Source organism: Mixophyes fleayi, chromosome 2 (genome assembly GCF_038048845.1).
Source record: "Mixophyes fleayi isolate aMixFle1 chromosome 2, aMixFle1.hap1, whole genome shotgun sequence".
NCBI classification, from domain to species: Eukaryota; Metazoa; Chordata; class Amphibia; order Anura; family Limnodynastidae; genus Mixophyes; species Mixophyes fleayi.
Window position 1 is genome coordinate 367,492,150 of NC_134403.1, and position 22,500 is coordinate 367,514,649.

A 22,500-nucleotide genomic window follows, 5' to 3' on the forward strand; every position below is an offset into this window, starting at 1 on the left:
ATAGTAGCATTTTTCGGGGTTACCCTCACAGGCATGGAAAGATGGTAGTGGTACAATCTCAGTCATGTGACAGAGGTGACTTCCAAATATCTGATACAGGCTGCACCCCTCCTTTTAGTATGGGCTTTCCTGGAGGGTGGTGAAACCTGTTTTGTTAATGGCATGCTGCACCAGGTGTGTGGAATGCAGGGTCCCCTGTCCGCGTGTAGACCCCTCCCCGTCCATTGTGATTTGGCTGAGCAGTCGGCCAGACGTTCTTCTAGTGCCAGCTAATGTCCAGGCAGTCTGCCACATGGCATAGAGGCAGCCCTTGTGAACATGGAAGGGAGGAACTGAGCTGAGGGGAGGGGGAGAGGAGTGTCAGTCCATCTCAAATCACTCTTCTGTCATCAGTTGCACCCACAGACATGTTGAGTGCTGTGTTTGAATAGAGTCGGTACAGAGAGGCCTGTTTGTCAGACAGAGGGATCATCCTAATTCTGCATCTGATTCTCAGGAAGAGACCTCAAGAACAGGATGAAAGACAGCAGGTGACTGTTCCCTTCTCCTGCAGCAAAACTGCAAATTCTGCTTCTTTGTCAAAGCTTTAAATACTTCACAATGTTACTTTGTATCAGATTGCATATAGTGTTATGTTATATTACACTAAAGCTTTTCTACTTTACACAATGGTGAAGAGTTTTATTGTTACTTTGATGGACATCGCTTTATATCTGAAAGAGAAGTTGAAAAATGATATTATTGTATAGTAATTTGTAATACTTGGTCTATAGTTGCTGTTGAGATCTGTGTACAGCAGCAGTGTCAGAAAGACCTTTTTAATTGTTTCAAACTGTCTAACATTATATAAATATATTTGTTTTAAATTGTTAGTGACATTTAAAAGTTTTTTGTTTTTTTTTCTTTTCCTTTTTTCGGCATTAGTTGTAATTATTTTGTTTTTCTCTTGCATATGTCCGTTCAGTAAGTGTATGTGAGCTCAGGTGTTTGTGTGTTTTTTTTTTTATCAGAAAAATGCATATATTTAGGATCTGTTTATTATATATTTGAAAAAATATATCATTTTTAATATTTTTTTTTTTAGGCTTTTTGGGCCTGATTCATTAAGCATCTTAACTTAAGAGACTTCTTTTCTCAGTCTCCTGGACAAAACCATGTTAAAATGGAAGGGGTGCAAATTAGTATGATCCCTAATGAATCAGGCCCTTTGTTATTAATCCATCTTTTGTTTGTTTGTTTTTCATGTAAACCACGCGTTAACGTGGATTGAAATACATATAAGGCATTTTTCGATCCATCCCAAATGTTATAAACGCCCAAAAAACTAACACAACCTGCAGCTAAATGTTTTTTAAACTGGACAAAAGAATTGAGCAAAACCACACAGCCCGTGCTAATTGTTATTACTCTCATAAGATTACATTGTGGGGGAAAAATTGCCATTGTCTTGTTTGCAATAGTGGTTTGTTTAGCCCAATATCTAGTTGCTACTGTTCCCTTTAATACACGGCTTCCCGGATACTTTACTGTAGCCTTTTGTCCTTTTGCTTTTAAGTTTTCTCATAGACAAGTAAGGCATTGCTTTCTGGTAATAGACAGTGTGGTTGATATTCTTGCTGTTAGCATGTTATTTCTCTGACCTTTCTCTTCTACTTCACAAGTCTGCCTTGCTACTCTTATCACAAGTTCTAGGCTGTTCTTTTCAGTAACTGGTGTTACGCAACGGAATATCATTTAAGTGCTGGGCTTACTGGTCTTATCAGCAACTTTATATTTTAAAGGGTTCCGTCTGGTATTCCAGGGGAGGAACGGGCAAATCTCATCTGGGTGTTACGTTGTACAGCTGTGTAGTCATTGCACTGTTAAATGTCTTCATTTGTACACGGATCCAATCCCCTCGCACATGCCTGTGTATATTTGTGCATTTTAGATTAATTAGAAGCAGTCTTGATTATTTTTTTTAATATAGTTTTTACTATTTTCAATATGGTTAACAAGAAGAATTAATTTGTTCAATACTTTGTGCTAATTATTATAGCGATGATATGAATGAATGGTAAAATACATTTTTTGATTTCAATTTTTTTATAAGTTGTATTTCGTTTTACTTTTAACTCTTTTTTTTTTTTTTTTTTTTTTTATATATACGGATACTTACAGGGGTATTCAATTGACCGCAAGATTTTCGAGCGGGTTAACTTTACCCGCGATTCAATTCCATTTTTAACGCTACGTTTTTTTTTGTCATGAAACGGTCCTCTCGCGCTCCAGTAGAAGGTCTATTGAAAGTACAGGGTGTGCGAGAGGCAGCCGCGTTCAAAGCAATTCAACTGTTTTTTAACGCGGCGCGTTAAACAGGCGAATATGCTGTTTTATCTCGTGCCTCATTGGGGTGTGATAAAAATAAAAAAACCTAAGAAAAGTATTTGAAATCATGTAATGATGAAAAAAAAAAAAAAGATGAACTATGTTTATCAGTAATGCCTAACATGTAAAAGTTGATTTTCTTCTGAAAAAAATAATGAAAAAAAAATAAACATAAAATAAATAAAAAAAAAATTAACTAATTAAATATATTTATGTATGTTTTTGGTACAAATATGTATGTACTAATGTGCTTTGACATGGTATAGATGATTCTATAGTAAAACAATAGTTAAATTAAAAAAAATATGCTAAAGAAAGTACTGTAATGTAGATATTATCAATGTGTAATGCAATCTAATATGTGTATGCATGTGTATGGCAATCCTTTTTTTTTGTGTTATGACCACATTAAAACTCCCCTAAAAACTCGCAAACACAATGATTAACGCGCGGGGGCAGCGTTCCCTCTTTCAATTGAATTGTACGAGTTTTCCCACTGCGTTAACTAAAAACGGTCGCTATAGCAGTTAAAAACCCGCGTGTGATTTATTTATTTTTATTTATTTTTTTAACGCTGCAGGGAAAAAAAAACTTGCGTTCAATTGAATTCCCCCCGTTGTGTTTAGTAGTCCTCTAGGAGAACTATATTACTGCATATTAGTTCCTGTCTATCTGGTCACCCTTGTAACAGCTAATGGGTCATTTATTGGTGAACAGGCACGGAACAGTGAATTTTTGTTTCCTTCTTCCTTTATTTCTGTTATCTCTTCTTACATCATCTTTAATGATTGTGAAGTCCTGAGTATATAGGGCATACCTAGTTCATTATGTTTATGATGAAGTTTATCTTTCCGATAGTAACTAATGTCATAAAAATAGCTTAGATCCATAAATGAGCTCACGTTTTCATATATAAACAGATTGCAGTATTCTGTCGCTCTTCGGTCTTTACTGTTAAACGGATAAGTCACAATAACTAAATGCAAGGAAGGGAAACTTTACTCATTGGGGAAAAAAAACATAATCTTTATTTTTAAGATAGACATACTTGAAATAAGATATTGAATTAGGAACCGCCAAGGGGGAACGTAAAGCTACATTACCCCCTATGTAGGTAGAGGAGGCTCCTTGGGTTAGCCTAAAAACCCCAGATTGGAGAGGTCACAATTACATTTATTTGTTTTAGTAAGCTCTGTTTATATAGCACCTATATATTATGCAGCTCTTTACAGAGAATATTTAATTGCTGTGGCAATTGGTCCTCCTGCTCACGCCCTCGTTCTGCAGCTTATAATACCGCTTTCATACTGCTGCCCCGGCAATATCCTGGGTATATGAACCCGGGATATTCCCGGGGGACAGAGGCTCCCACGGAGAGAAATTCCCGGGTAGACCCTGTTCATACCGAACACTGGTCTGCCTGGGTCTCCATGGCAACATTACAAGAGGAGCTCTGATTGGCTCCTCTTGTGATGCGTTTGTATTTTTATTTCAACTTTTAATATATAATTGTGTTTGGTGAGACCCAGGTTGAAAAACCCAGGTCTCACCATTCATAGTGCAGGCGACCGGGGTCGGACCCAGGAATTAGACCCGACACCATTCATACTGCGCCTCGACCCGGATCGTCTGGACTTGCCCCGGCAAACACCCGGGTTTTTGGCGCAGTATGAATGAGGTATAAATGTTCATTGCTTTAGTTGGGACATCTTGCTGACTATGCAATGCTGCTTCCATAGGTTGGAGCCTGTGTTGCCTTTCTACATATCCAGATCTCGGGATCATTGGAAACCTGTGTGGATTTTGTTTTGCCAGCGAGATTATCTGAAATAAGTTAGAGGTACAATGTTACTTTGGTGCTATGTTCCCCAACATTAATGTTTTAAATTAAAGTTAGTGGTGTAAGTAAGATGGTATTATTATTATTATTATTATTAGCCTTTATTCATAGGGCGCTGCAAAATTTCCGCAGTGCCGTACAGAGACCGACATAAGACCATACAGGATAGAAAACAGTATCGAACATTAAACAAATACTATCAGGACTTCAAACACTCCAAACATAGTCTACATAGTGAAGCTGGAGCAGAAGAATAGGTAGAGGAACAAGAGGGTAAAGGGCTCTGCTCATAAGAGCTTACATCCTAGGAGGCACAAAGGGAGTCAGAGGAGGGGATCAAGTGCAAGAGAGGGGGGGGGGGGGGGAGAGAGGGTAAGGTATTCAAGTATGGCTAGAAGATTAGGTGGATGGCTGATAGGCTTTGAGGAAAATATGAGTTTTGAGTGCCCGCAAGGAGCACAAATTAGGGACAGTTGACTGGAGCATGGGAGGTCATTCCAATGGAGAGGGGCAACCCGGGAGAATTCTTGGATTCTGGAGTGGGATGAGGTGATCAGGTTGTAGGAGATGTGACGGTCATTGGCCAACCGCAGGGAACGGGTTGGAGTGTGAATGGAGAGGAGGTTAGAAATGTAAGGGGCACTGGAGTGGGAGAGGGTCTTGTAGGTGAGTGTGAGGAGATTGAAAAGGACTCTGTAGGGGAAGAGGAGCCATTGAAGGGCAAGGCTCAAGAGGAGCTGCGGGAGAGGAAGATGAGCCTCACAGCCGCATTCAGTATAGACCCGAGTGTGGTGAGGTAGTAGGGAGGCCAGTGAGAAGAAGGTTACAGTAGTCAATACAGGAAATGATGAGAGCATAGATGATGGTTTTGGTGGCATCCTGGGATAGGAAGGGCCGGATGCGGGAAATGTTAGAGTTGGAAGCGACAGGATAGGGCGAGAGATTGACTGTGGGGGGTAAAAGAGAGGGAGGAGTCAAGGGTGACCCCAGGCAGAAGAGTTGGGGAACAGAGGAGATGGTGGTGGTGTTGACAGTGATGGAGAGATTAAGATGGGATGAAGCTCTAGAAGGAGGGAAGATGATGAGCTCAGTTTTGGCAATGTGGTATGATCCAGTAAGGAAATAATTGCCAATATGCAGGGGCAGATTGACCATAGAACTCATGAAGAGTTTTTTTTCCTGGGATGTTTGTAGCTCTGATGGGTCTCATAGCTTCTTTTTCCTGGGTGTGAGGTGGCCCTAGGTTATGGGGGGCATCCTGGTGGCTCCTCAGGGACCTGCCACCCTATTCTATTTCCTGCTGCCTAGTGCAAACCAGCCCCCAACTCCTTGACTGACTCGGCTCCCTGTTTGGACAAAAGCAGTCAATCCCAAGGCTGAGGAATGGTCGTCTTCCCCCACTCCCTGTTGGCTGCCTCCTCTATCCCTCACCTCGGAGGCCACTGTTAGCAAGTCACAGGGGGGTGGCTAGAGTGTTCACTCATTGCTTAGCTTTCCAGGAGGTGAATAGTACTTATCCCTTTTCTAAACAGGGCCCCAGCATTACAGGGTTCACTCAAAGCATCAACAGAGTTTAAGTCTGCCAACTGTCCTGATTTTGAGGGACTGACCAGCACGGTCAAGCTTTGATCCATTTCAGGTAGCTCTGCTCATTAAGGTATAGTTGTCTGCAACAAACAGTGGTGTACAGGTCAACGATAGGGAAAGGCTTTTGAGCTGTTACAGAGGGGCACTTAGAATATGATCTAATTTCACCGGTTTTCTAATCTGCACATTATATGTTTACAGAATAAATTAATATATTGTTTAACCTCTTAGTGACTGAATGCATTAGCACTTGATCAAACACAATTATACTGCATGTTCTTTCTTCATGGTCTACCAAAGTGAATTTTATCAGATTTTATAGGACTATTGTTTTGGTAGTATATTGGGGTGGGGTACGGAATATCGATGCTGAGTACCCCGACAACACTTGCCACAACATGATGATTCCGAAGGGCTCCTTACCGACGATCACAGATAACGACTACTGTTGAAAGCGACTTGAACCAATCACAAAGAAGTAATAAGCCGGCTTCCCTTCATGACGTCGTTTACCATGGCGACGGGATTATCGCTGCTGCTAATCGTGTAATGTAAATATGCGCCTATGTACAATGTAGAAGGCTTTGTAAGCTACATTGTACATAGGCGCATACTTACATTACCCCAATAAGAACAGTGCTAATCCCTCAGGACGTTACAAAAATCTCATTATTTTATGCCTACTGCAACCTCCTACTATTTGGCCTTCCCCTTAGCTGTCTATTCCCTCTATAGTCTGTCCGAAATGCCTCTATGAGACTGCAAATCCCTGCACTAGCTTGAATAGAATTCTGGAGGTAATAGGGAGCACCTTATTACATCTCTGACCTAGTCACAAGATCTACTCCCTCTTACCCACTTCGATCTGCCTCTGACTTACACCTCTTCGCCTCTCTGATTACACCTCTCACTCTCATCTCCAAGACTTCTACTGGGCTTCTCCCCTCTTATGGAACTCCCTGCCCCAAATTACCAGACTCTCTTCCAACATTCAATGTTTCAAGAACTCTCTCAACACCCACCTCTTTACTATAGCCTATCCCACCTCCACCTAAAACTTCTCCATCTACATGTTCTAACAGCTACTGTCCCATATCCACTCAGAGTCCCTCTAGATCCTATTGTCTCAGTATTGCCCTCTTCCTCTAGAATGTAAGCTCTCACGAGCAGAACCTTCTCTACCGTTTGTCTGACGTGTACATCTCCTGCGTCAACCTTGTATGTCCTTGTTTTGTTGTCGTGTGTGTGTGTCTCCCTCTCCCTCTCTCGCGAACAAACTGCTTTCTGTTACAGCCAAATATTAAACATTTTGACTCATCAGTCCAGAGCATCTGCTGCCATTTTTCTGCACCCAAGTTCCTATGTTTTTGTGCATAGTTGAGACGCTTGGTCTTGTTTCCACTTCGAAGATTGGCATTTTGGCCGCAATTCTTCCATGAAGACCGCTTCTGGCCAGACTTCTCCGAACAGTAGATGGTGTACCTGGGTCTCACTTGTTTTTTTCCATCTCTGGCCCGAACGGCATAATGAGTGTCTGCTGGCAACAGTGAAGCATGTTGGAGGTTCTTTGCAAGTTTGTGGCTTCATTTCAGCAAATGGAGTTGGGGGTTTATGTCATGATTAATGGTGTCCTCAATGCTGAGAAATAAAGGCAGGTACTTATCCATCATGCAATACCATCAGGGAGGCGTCTGATTGGCTCCAAATTTATTCTGCAGCCGGACAAGGACCCCAAACATACAGCCAATGTCATTAAGATCTATCTTCATCGTAAAGAAGAACAAGGAGTCCTGGAAGTGATGATTTGGCCCCCACAGAGCCCTGATCTCATCATCATCGAGTCTGTCTGGGATTACATCCCTACAAACAGGCTACATCCACAGAAGATCTGTGATTAGTTCTCGAAGATGTTTGGAACAACCTCCCTGCTGAGTTCCTTCAAAAACTGTGCGCAAGTGTCCCTAGAAGGATTCATGCTGTTTTGAAGGCAAAGTGTGGTCACACCAAATATTGATTTGATTTAGATTTCTCTAAATTTTCTTTTGTAAGCGTGAAAGATGAGAGCACACTTAAATAGCGACAGTTGTGTAAAATACAATGTACGGCAAATGAACAAATTTTTCACCCTCATGAATACTGCATAGCAGAGAATTTGAACTTTTCACTCAGGACCAGTTCGACGACTCCTATAAAGGCCTGGGCTGAAACACTGTCTGAGAAACAGAATTTTTGGGACAGGAACCCCCTCCCTTCCCCCCCACATCATAACACAACTTAGCACTAATGTTTAACGACGATGTTGATGAAGAAAATCGTTAAACAACTTAAAGCTGCACTACTTTCTAGTAAAGTACTTTACAAAGTTGCCTCGTCCCCGTTCTCTGTTCCCCTTAAATATGTTAAATACACAGCAATAAGCAATATCCGCTGTATGTCAGTACAAATGGTGCATCCTGACGTCGGAGCGCAAAGATACTACAGCAAATATTCATTTAAATTATTCAATTACCTTTTCTGGATGTGGCGAATCACTTGATGTCCTTTACCTGCGTTCTATTCTTGGCTATTGCAGCTACCAAGTTCTAGACCCGTGCTGTAATAAACCGTAAGTTACATCATTGGTGAATTCTTGTAAAATGCACCATTGGTTTTGGTTAGTTTTAGAAGCACAGGTGGTGGTGGCTTTCACTCATCGTGGTCTTAGTCGCAAATACCATGTCCACCATGGTGATATCGCGGCTATCCGGGTCCCTCCTGGTTGCCTGCAGCATTCCTGAACACCACTTCTTAATTGTAAACAAACACATACTGGTTGTTCTGCTGCATGGGCGTGGCCATCTTGGATTCAGTCAGGTGATCTTTCCAGCCCAAGCAGATTTCAGCATCTATGATCACATGATCTGTGTAACCAAAAGCTATTAGGAACATCCTATTTAAACCTGCTCCTGTGATCTACTCATTGCCAGAACAACACACTTTCTCTTTTCAGGATATTTCTTGGTTCCAAGCTCCAGTTGTTTTCAGTATTATTCCTGTATATTCCAAGTGAACATCTTTCTGCAAAAACACCCTGCTCAACTGTCTGCAAATGCCTTGCATTTTACAAACTTCTGCAAGAATCCTGCAGTTCCTCAAGAGTGCTCATACCTTGGCAAGGACATCATTTAGTGCTTATTCTGCAGTGCTGGGGATTATGCTGGTATCACCAGTCTTGTAGCTGGGGCTGGTTCTGAGTCTCTAGAGCTCATTTCCTGTTCAACATCTGTGTGTGGGTTCCAGGTCTGTGGTCAGTCCTGAGTACTCCATTCTTAGTCACCGTTTTGAGTTCCTGTCTCCAGTTCAAGCTCATTCTGTTCTGATTTTTCGTTTCTTTACATTCTGATTTCTTAATAGTGGGTTCCAGTTCTGTGGTCCTGGCTACAGGTGTCTGATTTGAGTTCCCACGAACAGCCCCAGAGTGTTGCTATGGCGGATTTCAGTTCCGTACTCTGGCGCAGGCTCCGGTCCTAGACTCCTATCAAGGCCTCCAGTTTCTGCTACAATTCTGCTTCAGCATGAAGAAAAGACAGTTCCATTTGTGAATGTTGAAATTAGATCTCATGATTCAGAAGTTGGCAGAAGGCAAATTACAGCTTTGCAGAAAACAAAAGAAGCATTTAAATCCCCAAAAGTTCATGATCCTACACTGAGCTCCTTCCTAGAAGTGAATCTAGCTCAGAATAAGTTTATAGCTAGCTTCCTCCAGACGGTTAAACACATTAGACCCCAGATGAGACCTTGGCGTATATTTTACTAAACTGCGGGTTTGAAAAGTGGAGAATGTTGCCTATAGCAACCAATCAGATTCAAGCTGTCATTTTGTGGAATGCACTAAATTAATGAAAGCTAGAATCTGATTGGTTGCTATAGGCAACAGCTCCACTTTTTCAAACCCGCAGTTTAGTAAATCTAGCCTCTTGTGATCTGAACCTAATCGTTGGGGAACTGTTTAACCAACTCCATCTGTTTTTCTTTAGATGGGCAACAACCATTAGAAGTTACTACCCTAGTTTTTACCTAAGGTGGGGTCTAAATTCCATAATAATTCAGAATTGGTTCTCCCTTCTTTTTTCATCTCGGTCCTAAGAACTCTAAAGATTATTATTATTATCATTTATTTGTTAGGTGCCACAAGGTTTCCGCAGTGCCTTACATAGTACAAACAGTAGACCATACAGGGTAAAACATTACAGAACAATAAACACTAAGTACCAATGCTTCAGAAACTCCGGGCAGACATATGGAGTGAGGGCAGAGCAGAAGAGTAGGTATGAAGACAGGAGGGGAGAGGGGCCCTGCTCATGCGAGCTTACATCCTAATGGAGGGTGGACAAAACAGGCACGGAGGGAGGCAGTGATGCAAGGGAGAAGAAGAGACCAGGGGAGAGGGGGGAGAACAAGCAAAGTGGATGAGGGGTTAAGTGGATGGTTGGTAGGCTTTCAGGAACAGGTGAGTTTTGAGAGCCCGTTTGAAGGAGCACAGATTGGGAGCGAGACGGATGGAGCGAGGGAGGTCATTCCAGTGCAGGGGGGCAGCTCGGGAGAAGTCTTGGACTTTGGAGTGAGAAGAGGTAATTAGAGTGGAGGAGAGGCGACGGTCATTAGCCCAGTGCAGGTAGCGAGCAGGAGTGTGATTGGTAAGGAGGTTGGAGATGTAGGGGGCAGTAGACTGGGAGAGAGCTTTGTAAGTGGTAGTGAGAAGTTTAAAGAGTATTCTGTAGGGCAGGGGTAGGCAACCTGCGGCTCTCCAGGTGTTGTGAAACTACAAATCCCAGCATGCCTTGCCATCTATCTGCTGGTTAGCTACTAGCAAAGCATGCTGGGACTTGTATTTTCACAACACCTGGAGAGCCGCAGGTTACCTACCCCTGCTGTAGGGGATAGGGAGCCAGTGTAAGGCCTTGTAGAGAGGGGAGGCAGAGGAGGAGCGTCGTGAGAGAAAGATGAGTCTAGCAGCCGCATTAAGCACAGATTGGAGGGGGCGAGATGAGAGAGGGGGAGGCCAGTGAGGAGAAGGTTGCAGTAGTCAAGGTGGGAGATGAGATAAGTGCATGGATGATGGTTTTGGTGGCGTCTTGTGAGAGGAAGGGTCGGATTAAAGAAAGTGAACTTTTCATTCTTTTGATTTGGCCAGAATGCTGACAGTTTATTTTGGACTAAGTCTCTGAGGCTGACTAAGAAATTTCAGTGGTCTCTCTGCACCAGTTGACATGTATTTCCCATTTAAATGAATTAAATTTATAATTTCTGGTGGTTTTAATTCTCTAAACTTCTTGGTAAGTTCTCCCATCTGGGTTAATAATTCTATAGCAATAAAAAAATATTGCAGGATAATACTAATGTATTTTTGCACTGATTCTTTTTAGCTATTTTTGTAATGTATTTCCTCTTTCACTTTTCCCATGTTATCATTATCTCCTATTATGATTGTGGATGCATTTTTTTTAGTGTGTTTAAGGTGTTTTTCTTTTTATCTGTCAGGTATTAACCACTGTTATAAAAAATTTAAATACATTCCTTAGCAATAATTGTCATTCACTTCCCGATATGTAAAAAGGGTTACAGGAATTTGTTGTTCTGACTAGTCATTATAGTGATAGATAAGCAACAGTAATATTATGATGCAAATGCAAAGTTTAATGACTGGGGAGACATCTTCCTAGTTACCTACTCTGCATTTCAGTGACTACAAGACAGCTAGGAGCATTGTATCGAACTGATAATTTAAAAGAGGGTTCATTGGCACGCCTTGCTCAGTCTGTACCCTTTTGAAGTATTGGGGGGGGGGGGGGGGAGTTGTTAGTTTTTATTACTACTGGTGTTAAAAGCAAAACAGAGTTCATACATTCGACTTCAGTGCAAAGGTCAATTACATTTAATTTTGCATTCAAATATTTTTGATTCTTCTGTTGTTACTTGTAATGTTTGCTCAATTCCCAGACAATCCCTTAATAGTACCTACAAGCAGTCCTGTTTTTCATGAGAGGGACAGTTCTGATTTTAGTGAGGTAGAGACACCGTGAGGCTCTCTGGGAAGAAGACCTTTGTGAGTAGTGATCAACTCTGAAGTGTTTGGATGAAAAAAGTGACGGTTTGTAAAAGTCAGAGTTTTCTGTAATTCTGTAATAGACACAAGAAGGATTTTGAGTTTGTGTAGTGTTGTGAATCAGGTGCATTTCATGAATTTAGTTGGTCTGTGTACTCCCCTCTTGTGACAAGGGAAGATTGGTGGTTGGGGAACATATGTATGACACATTCCCTCCCCATTGTCAACTTGTCTGGCTTCCTCTCCCATTACGTGTCAGTGTTGCAATACAATGTATCACATAGAAATAAATTAGGTTGCAATACATACCTTTTACAATCTCTTAGGACGTCCAAGATAAAAGCAACATGATTAATTTGTGTGTGATATATCGTGTTGCACCAGAGTTTTTTTTTATTCTATTAATAACACAAATATATAAAGTTGTTTAACACACAGCTTGAATCATCCACTTATTGAGGATTAAGGAAAGGATTGTTAGACTATAAAGAGAACAATACAGAAATGGAAGTTGCTCAATCAATTTATAGGTTTATAGCAGGTGCTTGAAAGGGTGGGTGGCTTTCCATACATTTGCAAATGTGTGCAACTGAGACTTTTGCATTTTTTAAATACAAGTAGAAATAGCATCTTCTTTGCTGGTTATAGCAGTGTGTTGGGGGATTTCTTTCTGTGTTTGTTTCTTTCAGGATATCCCCACCCTTTCAAGCACCTGCTATAAGCCGATAAATTGATAGAGCAACTTCCACTTATGTATTGTTTGGTATCAGTAGCTTATGGTCAGCGCTGGTGCTGTATTGCCATTTGGAGGCTTTTGGGGTACCTCTTGGTAAGTTAGCTCTCAATTTAAAAACACATTTGTATGTCCCAATATAGGGACTCTCATTGATTAGAGTTAGGACCACCCTATTAGCATAAGCGCTTTGACAGTTCGGGTAGCTTATCATACATTTGCAAATGTGTGTTACTGAGATTTCTGCATTGTTATGTACAAGTAGAAATAGCAACTCCTTATAGCAGTGTGCTGGGGGATCTCTCTCTGTGTTTGTTCCTTTCAGACTATAAAGAAACTAAGGACATTTCTAATTCTCAAATTACTGACCAGACCGGATGAGAAAAGGGAATTATGTGTCATAATGTATCGTAATGTTCCCAACAGATATGATTTAACAGAAAATGACATAAATGATAAAGCAATAACCGGCATCAGAGCAAATATTGCTTGTCTATTACACAATGTCCTACATTTTTGTACACGTCTTGTGCTTACTGTGATTTAAAAAAAACATTTTTGTTGTTGCTTAGGATTCCTAAGTGGTCAATTCAACTCTTGCAGCTGTGTGTGTGTGGTGTGTTTTTAATATACATCACTTTTACAAGTTTAAAAAGAATGTAGGACACAGAGTAATATGCAATACAGGGATATAAAGACAAGTGCCTCGCTGCATAGCTGGAAGAAGTATGTTCCTCAAGTTGCAATAAACAGGTTTATATGGCAATGACCTCAAACTTTAGGTCAAAAGTTAGTACATACATCAACTTGGAAAACAGGTTGAATCGCAAAACAGACAATAAGTATATGAGTAGGAGTGTGGCTCTGCAGAACAGTTACTAGTGTGATGTGTTCACAGAGGCACAGTTCCAACTCAGACCCTAAGGGGGGTATTCAATTGTTGCTCCGGACCGCAAAAAAACGAGCGCGTTAAAACTATTACCGTTTATACGGTAAACTTGCGCGTAAAGACCGTTAATACGGTAGTTTACTTGCTGAATTTTATCTCGCAACTCAGGGAGCTGCGAGATGAAATTCAGCGAGTAATTACCGTATAAACGGTAATAGTTTTAACGCGCTCGTTTTTTTGCGGTCCAGTGCAACAATTGAATACCCCCCCCAATGGCGCTAATAGTTGTAATAGATAAATATAATATTACATGTAAAGCTGCAGTCACAAAGGGGAGTCGAATTACCCGATAGAAGAAAACTGGGAGGTGTGTCTGCGCTACAAACAAATGGCAATAATCTTAATGATCATAAATGTTAAATATTAAGAGTCGCATTCCCAATATAATAACATATAACTGAATTTTATTAACATACAAAAAATGTTTAAAAATAAAAAAACATATAAACATCCAATGAAGAATAATATAGAGCAATAAATCCAATTAACAAGCTTGTAAACATAAACAACTAGTCCAGTAGTTCCAGATGAAGTATGAGGCATAAATGATCAATTACCAATAATTCGAATATTCACATTAAAAAATCATAACTTTTTTAAACTGTCTATTTACATGAGAGATCCATTGATTTTATTATTAATCATTGTTTTTCAATATCAAAATTATATAATATTACTGTAAATTATAGTCACATTCCCTTGTTGTTTAGATGAATGCTTCGTATGTTTAAGCAATACACATCTTATTTTAATTATCTAATTTGTTTTTGATTGGTTCCAATCAGGCGCTACTAGATTTCCGCAGTGTTGTGCACAATACAAACAGTAAGCTAGACAGGGTGATACAGTACAGAACAATAAACAAATAATACCAAGACTTCGGAAACTCCAGGCATGGCTATTGCAGTGAAGGTGGAGCAGAAGAACAGGTATAGAGACAGGTGGGAAGAGGGTCCTGCTCATAAGATCTTACAACCTAATGAGAGGGTAAACCGATATCAGGCACAGAAGGGAGTCAGTTATGGGGATATAGCTTGGGAGGAGTGGAGAGAGGGGCCAGGAGGAGAGAGGAGATAAGAACGAGTGGAGGAGATAAGAAAGGGTTAGGTGGATGGCTGATAATGTTTAAGGAACAGGTAAGTTTTAAGTGCCCGATGGAAGGAGCAGGTTAGGGGACAGACGGATGGAGCGAGGGAGGTCGTCCAGTGAAGGGGGGTAGCACAGGAGAAATCTTGGATTCTGGAGTGAGATGAGGTGATCAGAGTGAAGGAGAGGCAACGGTCAGTGGCTGAGCGCAGGGAGCAGGCTGGAGTGTGAATGGAGAGGAGGTTAGGAGATATAGTGGGTTAGAGTGGGAGAGAGCCTTGTAGGTGATGGTGAGGAGTTTGAAAAGGATTCTGTAGGGGAAGGGGAGCCAGTGTAAGGCAAGGCAGAGGGGGAGGCAGAAGGAGAGCGGCGTGAAAGGAAGAGAAGTCTTACAGCCGCAATGAGTATAGAACGAAGGGGGGCGAGATGGGAGTGGGGGAGGCCAGCAAGAAGAAGGTTGCAGTAATCAACACGGAAGATAAGTGCATGGATGATAGTTATGGTGACATCCTGAGAGAGGAAGGGCTGGATACAGGCAATAGTTGGAAGCGACAGGCTTGGGCAAGGGATTGAATGTGGGGGGCAAAAGAGAGAGCAGATTTGAGGATGACGCCCAGGCAGCGGAGTTGGTGGACTGAGGAGATGGTGGTGTTAACAGTGATAAAGAGGTCAAGGTGGGAGGAGAATCTAGAAGGAGGGAAGACACTGAGTTCAGTTCTATAAATGTTAATTTTTTTTATTTTTTTTACAAACTTTTTATTAGGAACATCTTTTTTTTTTCAATAAAAAAGCATTACAAAATCTCGAGAGGTTAATCAATAACAAGTGTTTACATACAGCTGAGCACAAAAACACTCTCATAGTTCTATCATATTCGGAAGATAAATGCGTAATTATCCAGAACAGCAAAGATGTTGTTTTAACATTTCAGAACTATAGGGTATGGAGGGGATGGGAGTAATGAGTAGAAGGGGAGGAATGTAGGGACCAGAGGAAGGGTTGGGGGGTTGAGGATTCCCATATAAAATAAAGAAGAAGTAGACTTGTTTAGAAGCGCCATTCCATATTCAGATTCCGCTAGAACTGGAGTGGAGCTTGATTATGATATAAGGCCCATGAAGACCAGACTTTATAGGAGGAGACGGAGGAGCCCCTTAGTATGCTAGTAATGTGTTCCATCTGGCAAGTATGCCAGATCCGACTGCAGACCATCTGGAGAGTTGGCGGTGTGGAGTTTTTCCAAAAGGCCGCTATCTGACACGTGGCAGCACTGACAATGTGCCTAAGTAGCTTGTGAGCAGATTTGGTGAGGTCTGGGAGGGGCAGCGGTAGCAGAATATGCTAGGGTCAGGTGGGATATGAGTATCTAAAATTGTTGAAGCTAGCACAAGGACTGCTGTCCAGAATGGTCGTATCCTGGGACAGTCCCACCACATGCGCATAAATGTTCCTGTTTGTCCACAGTTTCTCCAGCAGTCAGCACTGGTCTGTGGGTATATTTTTTGTAGGGGACATAGTACCGCCTATGTAATAGCTTAGTAGCATTTTCTTTGATACGAACATTTATAGAGCTACGAGCTGTACTTTCATAAATATCCGACCAGTCTTCCTCATCTAACTCGGTACCCAGGTCCGCCTCCCACTGCGTCTGAAAGTGGTCCTTAACAGTCGGAGTAGCGAGGAGCAAGGCGTTATATAGAATGGATATAAGGCCTTTGGAGGATGGCCCCGAGAGGCACAGGTTCTCAAATGTGGTGGGTGGTCTGGAAGAGAGTTGGGCTTTAACCGTTTGGTGGTAATGCCTAATCTGAAGATATTGGTGGAACTGTCCCGGCAAAAAACCACACCGTTCTACCAGCTCCGAAAATTGTGGAAATATTGTTGTCTTAGTTATATGATTGAGTAACAGCAGCTTGCCCGTACCTGCCCATTTTGTATACATGGAGCGAGACAACCCGGGCGTAAATGCAGGGTTAGACCACAAGGGTATTAGTATCGAGGGAGCAGGAGAGAGGGATACCAAACGGGTACATCTAGACCAGATTGAAAGTGATAGGGCCAGAACTGGATGGGCTCGAACAGAGACTGGGCGCTGTGTGACTGGGAGCCAAAGGACGGAGCAAATCGGTGAGCCACCCAATATATCCGATTCTATGTCCACCTATATCCTAGTTCCAGGGGGGAATGCCATTGTACACACTGGGCCAGCCGCGCAGCGTAGTAGTAGTTACGTATGTTAGGAATGCCAAGACCACCTGCTGTGGGAGAGCGCTGTAAAATGCGAGCGGAAATCCTAGGTCTCTTATTTGACCATATAAACTTCATTATAAGAGTTTGTAACATTTTCAAGATTGAAGGGGGGACCCTGATGGGGAGAGTGTGAAAGAGGTATAATAACCTTGGGAGCAAGTTCATTTTCACGGACGTAATCCGTCCAACCCAAGATATCATGAGTTTATCCCATTCTTGTAGATCTTTTTTTATACAAGCTATAAGGGGGGGTAGTTGGCTTGGTAGATGTTTTCCACCTTTCTGGTGAGAGCTATGCCCAAGTATCTTATGTGGTCGGAGGTCCAGCGAAAGGGGAAATTTAATTCTAAGAGTTGCTTTAGCTTAGGGGGATATGGAAGTCTAGGATATCTGTTTTGGTTGTGTTTATCTTAAAATTTGATATTGTGGAAAAAATGTCGAGTTCTTGAAATAGGTTGGGGAGAGTAGTTAAAGAGTTAGTTAAGGTAAGGAGGATATAGTCCGCATAGAGGGCTATTTTGTGAGTACTGGAGGGTAGCTGTATCCCAGTTATATTAGGATTTATACGAATTCTCGTAGCTAGAGGTTCCATCACCAAGGCAAATAGAAGGGGAGAGAGGGGGCATCCTTGCTGGGTTCCGTTTCGGATAGCGAAGGATGGAGAGGAGCATCCATTCACCTGGACAGATGTCAATGGTTTATGGTACAGGGCTGACACCCCCGAGGAAGCGATCTAGAAAGCCATACACAGCTAATGCTTGCAACATGAAAGGCCAGCCAACGTGGTCAAATGCCTTCTCCGCGTCAATTGACATGAGAAGAGAGGGTTGCTTGCTATAATCAATATGTTGGATGAGCTCTATGGTCTGCCTAGTGTTGTCCGCAGCCTGTCGACCTGGGACAAATCCAACTTGATCTGGGTGTATTAGCTTGGGGAGCACAGAATTGACTCTATTCGCAAGGATTTTAGCATATATCTTGAGGTTCGACGTTTAGAAGTGATATGGGGCGGTAGCTACTACAAAGAGAGGGGTCCTTACCCTCTTTTGGGATTACTGAAATCCGGTCTCGGGTCGTCACCGGATCAAAGGCGGCTCCATCAAGGATGGCGTTAAACCACATAGTGAGTTTAGGGCCAAGGACACCAGCAAATGTTTTGGCTGGGAAGCCTTCTGGACCTGGGGCCGAGGACACCTTCATGCTGCGTAAGGTAGCAGTAGTTTCCTCCTCCGTTATGTCTAAATTGAGAAATTCAATCTCTGCTTCAGAGAGCTGCGGGAGTCGGCAGGAGCGCAGGTAAGTATTTATTCTGCCCTCTAAATCAGGGGGTGGCGGTGAAGAATCATCTAAGTTATATAACGTTGAGTAGTACGTCTGAAATTTTTTCACTATCTGGCTCGGATTGAATGTCACTACACCCTGTGAACTTTTAATCGACGTAATCGTGTTACGCGTACGTCTCTGCCGCAACTCCTGGGCCAGAAGGGAATCTGCCTTATCACTTTTTACGTAAAAGAGCTGCTGGGTCCATTTAAGACTACAAGCTGTTTTTTTTTTAGATAGGACCACGTTGAGCTGGCCCCTCACTGCCGCCAGCTCCCGCAAGTGCGAGGGGTCTAATGAGCCCTGATGCTGAGCAAGGAGGGAGACAAGTCTAGTTTCTAATGTGGCTATCAGTTCTCTCTCCTCTTTGTGTCGAGTAGAAGCGATACTAATAAGCCGCCCACGAATTGTGGCTTTGTGCGCCTCCCAGTCTGTGGATGGCGGCAAATCAGGGGTCTCATTCAGGGCAAAGTAATCATTAAGCGCCTCCGCCAGCTCCAAACGTTTGTTAGGGTTAAGTAAGAGGGTGTCATCTAACCTCCATGTTAGGCTCCGCTTAGGGAGATTTGCTAATTGTAACTCAAGTGATACCCCCATATGATATGTCCAGGCAAACGGATGAACCTCAGCTTTAAAGAGTTTGGTAGCTAGTTGTGCGTCTACGAAAAAATAGTCTATACGGGTATATACGTTATGTGGATGAGAGTAAAACGTGTACCCCCTGTCCGTACCATTAATGACCCTCCATGCATCCAACAGGGAGTGTTCTTTAAGTAAAAGAGCAAACTGTTTGGAAAGTCGTGTGATAAATGTTAATTTTGAGAAAGCGTGAGGACATCCAGGAAGAGATGCACAAGAGAGGAGGGTGGAGGAAAGATCAGGAGAAGAGATGTAGAGTTGAATTTAATCAACATAAAGGTGATACTCAAGACCGAAGGAAGATATGAGAGCACCCAGGGAGGTAGTATAGAGCGAAAAGAGTAGAGGGCCGAGAACAGAGCCCTGAGGGACTCCTACGGGGAGAGGGGAGGGGTTGGAGGAAGAACCAGATGTGAATACGGAGAAGAAACGGTTAGCGAGGTATGCAGTGAACCAGGTGAGTACAGAGCCAGAGAGAGAGAGAAAAGTTTGCAACAGTACGGGGTGGTCCACAGTGTCAAAGGCCGCAGAGAGATCCTAGAGAATGAGTAGGGAGAAGTGACCCCTGGATTTGGCTGATAGAAGATCATTTGTAACTTCGGCCAGGGCAATTTCAGTGGAGTGGAGGGGCGGAAACCAGATTGGAGAAGGTTGAGGAGGGAATTGTCCAAGGGGTGTCTGGTGAGGCGGTTGCATACAATCCGCTCAAGTAATTTTAGAGGCATAGGGGAGAAATTAAATGGGGCAATAGTTAGTGTGTGAGGTGGGATCGAGGTTGGGTTTTTTGAGAATGGGAGAGATAAGGACATGTTTAATGACGTAAAGTTTTTGTTTTTCTTGCTGAATCTGAACCAGATATATTAAATAAAACTCTTACTAAAAATATTGTTGGATTGATATATTAATTTTCGAGACAAATTAGGCTTTACGTTTTTTTTTTTTTAATCCATTACATGGATTAACTTGACATATCTACCTCCAGGTCCGGTTCCCTGTATGACGGATGTGAGCGTTGATCCCCACGCTCCGGATGGATTGCTGAGTGACCGTCTAAGCGAGAGGACGATGAGATGATTTGAAATAGTCGACGCTCCTCTCCGATACCTGTTCTGCACTCTCTCCGGCCGCGTGTCTTCTTCCTATCAGGCAGGATCCAACGATGGGAATAAGTCATGCTGTAGGCAGTCTGTTCTGCAGGATTAGGCTGCTGCTTATAATTTCCGTGTGTTTAATGACAGCCGGCTGGGCCGGCTTTTATCTAAGGGGCAGCACACACAACTCCCCAAAATACAAGTCTGCCGCTGATAATTTTTGGAGGCGTCCGTCCTGTGAGAGGAAGACTGAAGACAAAGGGCAACCACTAGTCGTGGAAGAGACGACCAAAGAGGACTTAAAAATCTGTCCTGCCTTGTCACCCTATCTGAGTGAGTATTATGCTAGGTTGTTGTGTATGGTTGTATTGATATATAGCCCCTACATTTGGAAACTGCAGCCTATGAATTTACTAGGAACTAATGACATCATGGGGAGCCCTGGACAACCAAAAAAAAAACCAACAACCAAACCAACATTGTTAATGTAGCTTACACTACCATCTATCTTTGTCTTTGTAGAATACATTTATTGACATTACAATACATATGTGGTTTTGGTCATTTTAAATATTTCTTCGCTTCTTTGCCCATGTTGTTTTTTTTTTTTACACCCTATGTGGGCGATCTGAAATCACACACAGCCTTGCTAGGCAGGGATTCTCCAACAAATGGCCAGCTGACCAGCATGTTAGTGTCAGTACCCATCTAATTTATCATTCTAGCCTCCTTCTATTATGTGAATATCATGCACCATTAGTTCCCTAGAGTCTCTCTGTTACAATGAATAACATCCACCGACTTGCTGTGTTTTGCTGGCTGTAATTATAGCAACAAGCAAACATCATCATCATCATCCTCATCATCATCATCATCACCATTTATTTATTTATATAGCACCACTAATTCCGCAGCGCTGTACAGAGAACTCGCTCACATCAGTCCCTGCACCATTGGAACTTAGTCTAAATTCCCTAACACACACACACACACACACACACACACACACACACACACACACGCACACACAGACTAGGGTCCATTTTTTTGTCGTTGCTCATGTTAATTCCCTCTATTTATTCCCCAACACTCAAATATCCAGCCGTGCCGGTCCATATGTGACTTCCAGGCAAGTAAATATTTATCTGTGTCAGTAAAGCCATATTTCTGGCTCAGTTAATACTGATTAACTGTAACGCCAAAGAAAACAGACAATTAATCAAATAAACTTTTATGATGGTTATCTGTAAATGACGTTTGTTTAATAAGCAATTCTGAACGAATTGGAGTTGATATCGAGTACATTTAAGAGGTGACGCTGAAGTCCGAATGCTTAGTAGCTGCAGAGCAGACGTTCCGCACTGAAGACTACTTTGTAATTGCGTCCTCTATTTTATCCACTAGATGATGCTTCCCAAAATAGATTCTATATAAACGCACAAACCAAAAGAAAAGTATTATAATTGGGTCACTCTGGAGTCTTCATTCTACCATAAAAATCAACATTCTATTAGGTTTGTTTTAAGTGAATTCTTGTTCTGCATAGATACCCAAATAGTGAAATATTTAAACACTTATTTAGTTATTGTATGTTAAGTGCAAGGATAGTAAAATTCTTTAAAACCAAAATTTAGTTGGATATTAAATAGCATTTTGATTGTATAAATACTGTTGTCGACTTCGGCTTGAAAGTCCATATATTAATATAGGTTGTACAACCTTGTGTTCATATTGAAACAGATTTGTTTATTCATTAGTCGGCCAAACAATAATTCTATTATACAATGCTCTCATTATTTCTGTAACAGAATAAATTACTTATATCTTCCACTAATTATATATATGATTGCCGTCCCCACTATATAATAAAATATTTGTAATATTAAGGTGTTCTTATAATATTACAAGTTTGCACCATATTAATATTATTCCCTCCTAGGTTATTTATGTAGAATCAGTTTATTTATTATATCTAAAATGTCTAATCAGAATTCTTAATTCATTTCCAATACAGCCATGTATCTGAGTCAAAGCTTTCTGAACTAATTAACAAAGTCACGCTCTTGGTGTGTGCTACATGACACGCGTTTCGCTAACATTCTAAAACAGATTCTTTATAAAGGAGGCATTAGCCTATACTGTTTCTCTATTTTGATTGACCACAGTGTTAGCCAATCTGAATAAGAAAGAGCTCATTGGTTACTTATTCCTTAGACATAATTTTAAATCCCTTTGTTTGGTCAAACCACAATGAGCCTGGAAATATCATGCAAAACTCCCAAATCTATTACCCTCTACCTGCAGAGGGAATTATTATTCAGGTCGTACATTCTACTAGGGGATAGACCCATTGACCTATAGTTAAGAGTTTATTGCAGGCAGCTAGCAATCAATTGCTATACCATGGTATATATTCATTGGGATATCCCTATACCTATATGCTAGCGCACCAGCCCGATTCACGGACACTAGTTAGCCCTATTTCAGGCAGCTAGCGATCAATTATCCTGCACTACTGTACTTTCAATAGCCAGCTTTAGAAGACAGATA

General features: G+C 41.8%; 1 protein-coding gene across 1 annotated transcript in view; it reads left to right on the forward strand.

Moving 5' to 3' along the window:
* Window positions 1-381: 381 nt before the first annotated feature.
* Window positions 382-22,500, forward strand: part of B4GALT4 (beta-1,4-galactosyltransferase 4) — a 46,073-nt gene continuing 23,954 nt past the window's right edge. Inside the window, 2 exon segments of the mRNA XM_075197380.1 lie at window positions 382-530; window positions 19,842-20,283. Of these exon segments, the coding sequence (XP_075053481.1) occupies window positions 20,019-20,283 (265 nt within the window). The 5' untranslated portion in view covers window positions 382-530; window positions 19,842-20,018.